Source organism: Geospiza fortis, unplaced genomic scaffold (assembly GCF_000277835.1).
Source record: "Geospiza fortis unplaced genomic scaffold, GeoFor_1.0 scaffold97, whole genome shotgun sequence".
NCBI classification, from domain to species: domain Eukaryota; kingdom Metazoa; phylum Chordata; class Aves; order Passeriformes; family Thraupidae; genus Geospiza; species Geospiza fortis.
This window is the reverse complement of record NW_005054343.1, coordinates 4381682-4392390: the sequence shown is the minus strand read 5'-3', so window position 1 is coordinate 4392390 and position 10709 is coordinate 4381682. Positions and strand designations below refer to the sequence as shown.

General features: G+C 51.9%; 1 protein-coding gene across 1 annotated transcript in view; it reads left to right on the top strand.

Moving 5' to 3' along the window:
* Nucleotides 1–7839, top strand: part of CNGB1 (cyclic nucleotide gated channel subunit beta 1) — a 25384-nt gene extending 17545 nt beyond the window's left edge. Inside the window, exons 18-29 of the mRNA XM_031058410.1 lie at nucleotides 551–601; nucleotides 714–800; nucleotides 1144–1208; nucleotides 1597–1719; nucleotides 2670–2811; nucleotides 3039–3198; nucleotides 3829–3926; nucleotides 4015–4098; nucleotides 4821–4939; nucleotides 5518–5664; nucleotides 6195–6399; nucleotides 7627–7839. Of these exons, the coding sequence (XP_030914270.1) occupies nucleotides 551–601; nucleotides 714–800; nucleotides 1144–1208; nucleotides 1597–1719; nucleotides 2670–2811; nucleotides 3039–3198; nucleotides 3829–3926; nucleotides 4015–4098; nucleotides 4821–4939; nucleotides 5518–5664; nucleotides 6195–6399; nucleotides 7627–7839 (1494 nt within the window). The remainder of the gene's footprint in view (nucleotides 1–550; nucleotides 602–713; nucleotides 801–1143; nucleotides 1209–1596; nucleotides 1720–2669; nucleotides 2812–3038; nucleotides 3199–3828; nucleotides 3927–4014; nucleotides 4099–4820; nucleotides 4940–5517; nucleotides 5665–6194; nucleotides 6400–7626) is intronic.
* Nucleotides 7840–10709: the final 2870 nt, after the last annotated feature.

Sequence of the window (10709 nt, the reverse complement as noted above, 5' to 3'; positions counted from 1 at the left end):
CCAGGGGCTGGCTCTGCCCATGGTGAGGGGCTCACTGACTGGCCCTGGCACAGCCTGTGGTGCCAACCTTGGCCATGGGTGTAACACACTCTGGGGTTCATGTTCAGGAGCACACCAGGCAGGATGTGTTAGCAATTGCAATCTGAACACACAGATCACATGCATGAGATAAGGGAAGCCCTTGATTTCATTTCCATATTCAATTAAACAAACTGAAAAATCACACCTTGAGGGTGCAGCCTTCCCGTGCCCATGCAGATGCTCAGACCGGCAGTTTCACCTGCAAATGCTGATTTTGTGGTGCTGGCTCTGTGATGTGCTTTTCCTGGGATGCAAAATCAACACAGGATGTCCCAAGGTAGGATGAGAATGTGGCATACAGCCAGGACTTCTCTGCTTGCTCTTCTCCCCTTTCCAGGCACAAAGGGAGCATCTTCCCTGCTGTGGTGCAGAGGAGAAAAGCCAGGCATGACCACACTGGCACTAGCTTTCCTTTCTCTAAGCAATAATCAATATTCCTCTCTCTTTCTCTCCTTCCTGTTCCCCCCAGACTGACAAAAAGGCCATGAAAGAGAACTACCTGCGGTCGCAGCGCTTCAAGGTTTGTCAGCATTGCCTTCATTCATCTGAATCTCTCACCTGCCCTGTGGGTTCAGCCCCGCCCCAGGGCTCCTGCAGCTCCCCACAGAGGTGTCTCCCTGTGTGCATTACAGATGGACGTGCTGTGCCTGCTGCCCCTGGATTTCTTCTACTTCAAAGTGGGTGTGAACCCCCTGCTGCGCTTCCCTCGCTGTCTGAAGGTGAGCCAGGGCTCACAGAAGCAGAGCAGCAGCTGCACAGGGCACAGAGGGGTCCTCTGCTGCCTGGGGTGAGCTGTGGCTGCTCACACCCATAGATGATGACAGGAGGATTATAAAATGGAGGGGAGTTTTGTCCCAAAGGCTTTGCAGGGCTGCTGGTCACGCGCTTCATTTCAATCCTAAACCACTCACGTTTGACTAGAAGGGCGCTGAAGGATGGAGACAAATCTGCCTGTGGCAGCCCACGCTGAAGAGGGGCTGCAGGAGGGAAGTGAGGGGGGTTTTATGGGGAGGGGATTCTCCCAGGGGAGCCTGGAACATGCAGCTCTCCTTCTCCTCCCAGTACATGGCCTTCTTCGAGTTCAACAACCGCCTGGAGGCCATCCTGACCAAGGCATACATCTACAGGTGAGGGCCACAGGTGGGAATTGCTGTTTGCCACTGGGGGGGAAGGTTCCCTTCATTCTGCACTTGTTCTGGGCCCCTGATTTCTTTCCCTGCTGTGCCTGGGCTGGCTGACAAGGACTTTGGCTGATGTGGTGGGACATGAGGCTCCCAAAGCCTGCATGGGTAGGATCACCTCTCCCCAACCCACAGGGACAGCAGTGCTGGCAGTGAAGGAGATAAACTGCCTTTCCTGGCACTTCTGGAGCTGCAGGAGGCAGCAGCAGGGCTGGGGTGCTCTGTCACCTGTATGGTCACCACTTCAAGGCTCCCACTGACCCCAGGGAGAGCCTGACACCTTTCCCAGGCAGACCTCATCTCCCTTCCTGCTCTCTCCTGGGTTTTTCTACAGAGTGATTCGCACCACTGCCTACTTGCTGTACAGCCTGCATGTGAACTCCTGCCTCTACTACTGGGCCTCAGCCTACGAAGGACTGGGCTCCACCACCTGGGTCTATGATGGGGAAGGAAACAGGTACAGGCCAGGGCTGGGGGTCTCACACAGCACAGCCTGCTGGAACTGGAGCAACAAGGGAGGTGTTGGGATGCACTGGATTCATAAAAAACCCTGAAGCAAAGGGCTGGGAGTGCCAGGAGATGATGTGGAGCCAGGGAAAATGGCAAGGACAGCAGGGATGGGACGTGCAGTAACACACAGTGCTGCAAGATGAGGCTGCAGCTGGGCAGAGCGGGAAAGCAGCTGCAGGTTGAAGGGGCTGAAGAAGTGGGATCCTGGTGCTGGGAAGCAAAGGAATGCTCCCTGGCCAACCAGGAGACATTTGAAGCATGAGTCCTGCTTCTGTCTGTGTTGACTGTTGCCAGGCTGGGATGGAGGAGTGACCCTGTGTGTCCCTGTGCCCTGTGCCAGGCCCCTCAGGCCAGCCAGGTGTGAGATGGGGACAGTGGCCAGCCCTTCCCCTCACCATGGCAATACCTGTGTTAAATGTGCCCTGTGCAGTCAGTGATTGATGCCACAGGCAGAGTCCTTGGCTCACAAGCTGAATGCCCACACCTGTGTTAATGTGGAATCAAAACACTCAAGCCCAGGGAATCATGAATTCACTTGGCTTCTCTTCAATCCAATTCCAACAATTTGCTCACAAAAACGTTTTTCGCATGATGATTTCTAAAAGTGTAAATGTGGCTGAAAATCTGTTGCTGGTTTATGGCAGAGGAGCAGAAACCAGGAGTAACCAGAGCTGAGCCTCCCAGGTGGAGGCTCCTGGAGGGACCATTGGTTCCCCTGCTCCTGTAGCATCTCCAGAAGCACCTGCAGGTGTGGGGGGGGGTCTGAACCCCTTCAGTTTTTCCTTTTGCCATCCATAATTACTCTCAGCAGACTCTGGCCTGTAAATCTGTGCTGAGGGGTGAAACAGAAATACCTTCAGAGCTGCCTCCTCTTCTCCTCTCCTCCTCTCCTCCCAGCTACATCCGCTGTTACTACTGGGCAGTGAAAACCCTCATCACCATCGGGGGCCTGCCAGACCCCAAGACCCTGTTTGAGATCGTCTTCCAGCTGCTGAACTACTTCACAGGGGTCTTTGCTTTCTCTGTCATGATAGGGCAGGTGAGTTGGAGTCAGGGGGGATTTACAGCCTCAGCTGGGGGTGGTTTTGGTGGGTTTGACCCACAGGTTTGCTTCTCTGGGTTTGTTTTCCCCATGGGAAGACCTGCTCAGCATTGGTGCAAGAAAAAGAGGATGTGGCAGATGCTGTTAGGGCTTGGCTTACATCCTTAACCTGCTCATGGATAAGTGACAACAACTTAAAGTTCTCCTCCACCTCTTCCTTTCAGATGAGAGACGTGGTTGGTGCTGCTACTGCAGGACAAACGTACTATCGGAGCTGCATGGACAGCACCATTAAATACATGAACTTCTACAGGATCCCCAGAGCAGTGCAGAACAGGGTGAAGACCTGGTACGAGTACACATGGCACTCCCAAGGCATGCTAGGTGAGATCCAGCCACTCCAAGGGTGAATGCTTGAATCTCATGTTTTATTTCATGTTTTATGTCATGTGGTTGCTCTGCAGAGCTGAAATGATACTGTCAAACTGCACTACAGTTTGGGGGTGGAGGGTGCCTTATTTTGCTCTTCAGTCTAGGGGCCTGTTTGCCCACCTATAGAGTTTACAGACTGCCACTGGGTCACAGCACTTTGGTGACTTGGCATCACTCACAGCACACTGAGTCCAGTGTCCCAGGTGCCCTGGAGAGAGGACAGTGACTGTCCATCATGGCCAGAGTGTGTCCAGCAGCAAAGCCACCAGCTCACCCCACAGTGAGCCATCAGGCAGGAGCAGAACCTCTGTGTCCACCCTCCTGGATAAGAAAAATGCTGACTTGGGCTTGGTGATCTCTTTCTGAGAGCCATCAGGGCAGGGATAATGCAAAGGGTGATTTTCCATCACACTTCAGATTTAGACCTGCAGGTTGCTGGGTGGGCAGAAGCTGAGGGAGACCCTTCTGTGTGAGCTGGCTCCTGCCCTCAGCCACAATGTAAGCTGCTTCCCCACTGCCTCATGAAGGACACAGCCCCAGATCAAGTGCTGGAAGCAGCCACTTTTCTGCCTTGTCTCACAGATGAGTCAGAGCTGCTGGTGCAGCTGCCAGACAAGATGAGGCTGGACATCGCCATCGACGTGAACTACAACATCGTGAGCAAAGTGGCCCTTTTCCAGGTACCCTCTGCAGCACAGCCCTGCCTGGCACGGCCTGCCATGCCAGCACACACTGAGGCTGGCATGTTGTGGCTCTGTTTGGGCTCAGGGCTGTGACAGACAGATGATCTTTGACATGCTGAAGCGGCTCAGATCAGTGGTGTACCTGCCCAACGACTACGTGTGCAAGAAGGTAAGGGGATGCTTGGGAGTCACAGCCAGGCTGTGCAGGGCACAGGGAGGGCCAGGCCTGGCCCATCACCCTGCTGAGCCACCTCACAGGGAGGGAATTTGGAGCAAAAACACCCTCAGTGGCAGCTGGCCTTGTGCAAAGCAGCTCTGAACAGCAGGGGAGCAGGGGAAAGCTTGTTGGGTGTGGGGGTGTTCACAGGGGTCCCAGGGAGAGGGGAGAGATGAGGATCTGACTCCATGTTTCAGAAGGCTTGATTTATTATTTTATGGTATATATTATATTAAAATTATACTAAAAGAATAGAAGAAAGGATTTCATCAGAAGGCTAGCAAGCAAGAAGGAGAATGATAACAAAAGCTGTGTCTGACTGAGAGTCCGAGACAGCTGGACTGTGATTGGCCATTAATTAGGAACATCCAACATGGACCAATCACAGATCCACCTGTTGCATTCCACAGCAGCAGATAATAATTGTTTACATTTTGTTCCTGAGGCCTCTCAGCTTCTCAGGAATAAAAATCCTAAGGAAAGGATTTTTCATAAAGCATCATGGCTACGGCTGGGGTCTTGGGGATGCTGAGATGAGAATGCTCAGGAGTGAGCACCATCAAGACATTTTGGGAGCTTGAAGAGGTCATGGGGATTCCGAGCAGGCTGCTGCTTAGGGCACCCATGAGGTGTCCCTGTTTCTGGGCACCCCAGCAGCTCCCCCTTCCCTGCAGGGGGAGATAGGCCGGGAGATGTACATCATCCAGGCGGGACAGGTGCAGGTGCTGGGGGGACCCGACGGCAAATCCGTGCTGGTGACTCTGAAAGCTGGATCTGTCTTTGGGGAAATCAGGTGAGAGAAGCACTGTCAGGGAGCTGGGGAAATAGAGCCTGTGGGTGAGCAGGGTGGGAAGTGGAGGGATCAGCAACATCCCAATTAATCTTTGTGACTGGGAGCCGTGAATGCTGGGCAGAGGCTGAGACACAAATCACAGCTTTCCTGCTGTTTCTGTCATCGTGTTGTCTTCTGCCTGGGGAGCTGGTGATGGTAAACAGGGGAATATGGATGGAGGAATGGGAAAATTGATCAGAAAAGGTGTTTCACAAATACAGTCTCACAGCCCTTCCACGGGAATGAAAAGCCCTGCACCAGTTGGTAACACAGCAATACTGGTGCCTCCCCACAGCCCAGCAGACACCAGACTGGTGTAAAACACAATATTTAACCCTTCAAACCCACAAATAATATTTTACACAGTACTCCATGCAGGGTCTCCCCTTATCATTCTTTAAAAACAGCACGATAAATCCCATCAGGAGTGAAAATTAAACTCTGAGTCCCTTGAAAGAGAGAGGTGCAGACGTGTAAAGGAGATTTGCAGTTCTGAGCCTGCCAACAGAGGTGTTGATGTCTCGCATTGTCTCTCCCAGCCTGCTGGCAGCAGGAGGGGGAAATCGCCGCACAGCAAACGTCGTGGCCCACGGCTTCGCCAACCTTTTTATTTTGGAGAAGAAAGACTTGAACGAGATTTTGGTGCATTACCCGGAGTCTCAGAAGCTGCTGCGCAAGAAAGCCAAGTGCGTGCTGGGCTGCTGCTTTCAGGGGTGTAAAACCAGCAGAGCAGGGGCTTCGCGGTCTCGGGGGGGTTTCTCTCTGTGTGAAGCCCTGGGGATGCTCCTGTGCGGAGCCCCCGCTCCCGGAGCGGCTGCGGCCGCCGTCCCTCGGCAGAGGGCACCCGGGCCCCGGCGCTGAGCGGAGCCTCCGCCTGCCGAAATCCGCCTCTCGCGGCGGCTGGAGCTGGGCAAGGAGCGTGACCAAAGCGCCTTCGCTTAAAAACCTGTGTAAAGATTCCCTCTGGTTTTTAGCATCGCGTAGATTTGTTGTCCACAGTGGGTGGAGCTGGGCAAGGAGCATGGCCAAAGCGCCTTCGCTTAAAAATCCATGTGAAGATTCGGTTTAGCTTTTAGCATCGCTTGGATTTGTTGTTCTGTCCTCCCTAAGACACACAAAGCTCCTTGTGCTTTTAACACCTGGATTCTCTGCATTATAAAATCCAGCTAACAGAATATTCCCGCACTGACATCACCTCTCCCTTTCCGTGCTGCAGGAAAATGCTGAGAAGCAACAACAAACCCAAAGATGAGAAGGGAGGCCCCGGAGATGCGCTGGTCATCCCCCCGAAAGCTGAGACCCCAAAGCTGTTCAGGGCTGCCCTGGCGGCCACGGGGAGGATGGGGGGCAAGGGGCCCCTGGGGCGGCTCCGCTGGAGGCTGAAGGAGCTGCAGGAGCTGCAGGCGATGCAGGAGGCGCAGGCGATGCAGGAGGCGCAGGTCAGCACGGGGAGCACAGAGATCCGGCTTTGCTTCCTTAGGGTGCCAAAGTGCTCTCCCCACCAGCTCTGGACCTTAAAAGCCCAAGCTCAGGATGCTGGGGTCTGTCAAAGCGTGGGCAGGCAGGAAGGGGTGACCCAGCATCTTGCACAGGTCTTTGGTGAAATGCCAGTGTCCCACGTTTTGCTATACAAAAGAGAAATACATTAAATTTTTGCCTACCTGTGCTAAGCCTGAGTCCAGTTTCTAGCTAGGCTATAGCCACAGGTGAATGAATGTCTCTTCTATCCTGCAGACAGGATGATTAATCATAATTACTAATTATGATTAATAATTAATCAATGTATGAATCCATTAATCAATGTCCTGGCACCCACACCCCAGCTGATGTCCCAAATCTTTCCCCAGGTAAGCAGGACAGAGGTGCCCACAGCAGGCAATGCCATCCTGCCAGCTCTGCAGGAACCCCTTTGCTTTTTGCCATGAGCAGCTGAAAAGGAAAATGGCCCTGTGCTTTTTTCCTCCCTTTTTTATTTCCAACTGTCTCAGCTAAACTTGTAAGGAAAGTTTTGTCTCCGTGCAGCCCCTGCTGTTGTTATTCTCAGCATGGAACAAGGCACACTTATCACATCTGGAGGGGAGGAAGGAGCTGCTAGGGAGTGCAGTGACCTTGAGGCTGGGTAAACACCAGGCTGGTGCCAAGCATGGCTGCATTGCTGCAGCCCTCCAGAGGCTTGAGAGGCTTCAGACCGTGTGGTGTTTAACATTAACCCATAACCAGCTAACAGCAGCAGTGAGCAGTGGCACTGAGGGCTCTGAATGAGGGAAAACAAGCCCAGTGCTGAAGGGCGAATGAACTGGAACTGACCCCACTGGGGGGTGAGCAGGACCTGCAGGACAGGGCAGGCTGGGGCTGCTCCCTCACAGCAGCTCTAGAGCCAGGTTTGGCCAAGATGAGCCCCTCCAGAAGCTTCAGGAGCAAACCAAGAGTTGGTGCAGAGATGGGAGAGCTCTGCTGTGCTCCTCTCTCTGTGCTTCTCAAGACAATCAGGATAGAATCCAGCAGCCCCTCTGGCATCAAGCTGGCATCCCAGTGCAGAGATGCTGTGCTGGAACCACAGAACTCCTGTCCAGCTTTGCCATGTCAGGGGTAGTGGGCAAGGATCTGCTCAGGTTGTTTTTGCCTCTTTTTTAAACTTTTTATTGCAGGGTTCCAGCGTCAGCCCAACCCCACCGAAATCACCAGTGCACCAGAGATCTCCTGTCACATCCCGCAGAGCACAAACCTGCCTGGGAGAAGAAATATCCTCAGAATCTCCTGATCATTCCGTCACCATTCGTGTGATTTCCACAGCAAAAGAAGATGAGGAAATCCTTGCTGCTGAGATTTCAGAGAAAGATGAAAAAAAAGAAGAGCAATGAAACAGCAGCAGGGCCCAGGGCAGGCGTAGGAGTCAGGCGAATGCCTGGGCCAGCAGATTTTTGTTGTTAATGATTTCCATGAGTGGCTGTAGGTTTTGCTACGTGCTGTGGGTAGGATCTGCCTCTCTCTTCTGCCCAGACCCTCAATCACTGCTGATAAAACCCTCTGCCATCTGACCCAGAACCATGTAAGGTTTCTCCACTCTGCAGATCTATTGAGCACCTTTATGAATTCCCCACTAAATCTCAGGTCAGCCCTCTTGCTTTGAAATCTGGCCTTGTGGAGGGAGAGCTATGGAAAAATTGCTTTTTATGGCTCTGGATGGTTAATGAGTGGTCAGACAAAGCATGAAGAATTATTCACCTCTGACAGCTGAGTCACCACTTGGCTAGAAACAACCAAGGGAAAAAAAACAACGAGGTTTCTCTGTCGGGCTCAAGGTTGACAGCAGCAGTGGGGAGTGATTCATCTGGAAAGGATGTGGGCTATGCTCACAGGCCAAGCTTGATTTGCTCTCAAACCAAGCTGTCATGAGAATGCCAAGCTGTGTCCCCAAGTGCCCAGACTGCAAGATGCCTGAGGGTCCCCTCGAGGTGCCAAGACCACCTTGGCTTTGCCACCGGGAAGAATTCTTGCTGGGAAGGTGGTGGGCTCTCCATGACTGGGGGCTCTTATGGGGAGATTTGATGAGCATCTTTCAAGGATAGAGAAGCACAATCCTGGATGAGATGTTCCTGGAGTTCTTCTCCAGCCTTGGGATTTTTCTGTGCTGCCACTGCTGGGAGGGATAAACAGAGAGCAGGAAGGGAGAACTGAGCTGGTTCCCAGCTGGGAGGGGAAAGAGAAGTGCAGTGAGTGCTCTCCTGTCCCAGACAGTGTTTCAGAGTCACCTCAGAGCCTGCCATGTTCCAACAAGCATGTACAAGCATGCAGGGGCTCCCCTGCCCTCCCTGCTGGACCTCAGTGCCATCCTGTTACAGGAGCCTCCTCAAGCCAGGTCTCACAAGCTCTCAGAGGTCTATAACACACCCAAGATAGCTCAGCTACCTTTGGAGGCATAAAAATCAGCAGGATGGCTTCTGTTGCAGTGTTGGAAACAAAAAGGTTTAATAAAAGGCAAAATAACAAAGAGAGAAAAACCAAGCCAGGTGCAAGAGGCTCTTGCTCCTTGTAAAACACCTCACAAAAGTGATTACTTTCTTTGTTCTCTTCTTTTTCTAGTAAATTGCCCAGGCAGGACTTTTTGGCTTCTGTCCATTTAGCTATCCTTGAGTTTGGGTGAAGTCCCCCAGGCCTGTGAGGTGGCTGTTCACCTAATTGAGGAGAGAAACTTCTGGGCTCCTTTCCTTTTTGGGGGGACAAAGGAGAGTTTTGTCACTCCATCAACAGGGGTCACATTCCCATAGCACCCCCATTTCCAGCAGGCAATTTCCAGCTCTTCAGCCACCTCAGACTGGCTCCTGGCCACATTTCCCACAGAGAGAAGCAGCTCTGGTGCTGCTCCTCACCGAAGCCATGAAGCCACTGTCCCAGCTGGTTTTTGCCCAGGGGAAGGCAAACATCTGCTCAGCACCCAGCTGATGGCTCAAGGTGCCCCATCTTCCTCCAGCACCACCAGCTCCCTCCTCATCCTCCTCCGAGCCAGCACGCAGCAGAGTGAGCTGCAGGTGAGCTGAGAGGTGCTGACAAGCAGGGCATGAGGTGCTGCTGGGTGAGGTTTGCAGAGCCTCCCCAAGTTTGGGCTGTCCATGTCCCCACAGAGAGGAGCCACTTTCCATCCTCTGGAGGAGAAGCTGGGGCAGGTTTTGCTGCAGGGAGCAGCCCTGTCACCGTGGCCAAGGCACTTCCCAGGGGTTCAGCAAACGCAGTGAGCAGTGCTGCAGGTTCCACAGGTCTGGCTGTGACACAGGGAAGGGTGGCAGGGCTGCTGTCACCCCCTGGGTGATCCCTCTTCCCACCCAGGGCTGACCTTCACCTCCTCTGGGATCTTCTTCTGTTGCTTTTTCCCCTCCCTCTCTTGCAAAATGTATGGGTTTCTGTGGCAAAAAAATAAAGCCAGAATAGGTGTTAGCATTAGTTAATAATGCCTTGCTTTCTTTTTAAACAAATTTAATGAGCTCCACTGTACTGCAGGAGGGTCTGAAGGATCACATTGCAGGAGAGAGCCTGCACTCACCCAAACCTCCCTGAAGATTTCTCATCCTCAGTCATTTTTAAGTGGTTTCCTGCCAGGTAGAAGATTTTGGTGGGGAGTGCAAAGCTGGGGTTTTTTTGCACTCTTTAAATATTTATATAATCAAACCAGGAAACGTGCAAAAATCAAACTGGGGCTCTGATTCACTTCTATGCTTTAATATTCTTTAGAAAAAGCTTATAAATAAATAGTGGGCTGTAATTGCTCTCATAATGCACTGTATCTACAATAAACACCATGTAGATTACCATTTATTTGGTGTGGATTTATTTCAACATTCCAGCTGTTATTTTGACTTCTTGCTCACTCATGCACTGACAGAGCCAGAAAATCCTCACATGCAGTTCAGATTTCCCAATAAATAATTAAGAGGCTCAGAGGTCACATAATACTGGTAGTAGAATTGTAATTTGTCTTTAATCATCAATAGGAAGGGAAAGAAACTTTCTTAAATAGAAAAGATTGCTTGAAGATCTTAGTTTTCAACAGGCAGCATGAGGTGGTGATGGATACACAACTGGTAATTCTGGAACCATGGGGAGATCTGAAATTATCCTTCTCTGTGATCTGTTTATGGCTTTAGTTCTTTGGAGAGATTATTCTCCAGGTAATAATTAAGGTCAAGGTAGGGCTAGACTTGCAGGCTGGGCTGGGGAGTTGAGCTCAGGTCTGTTT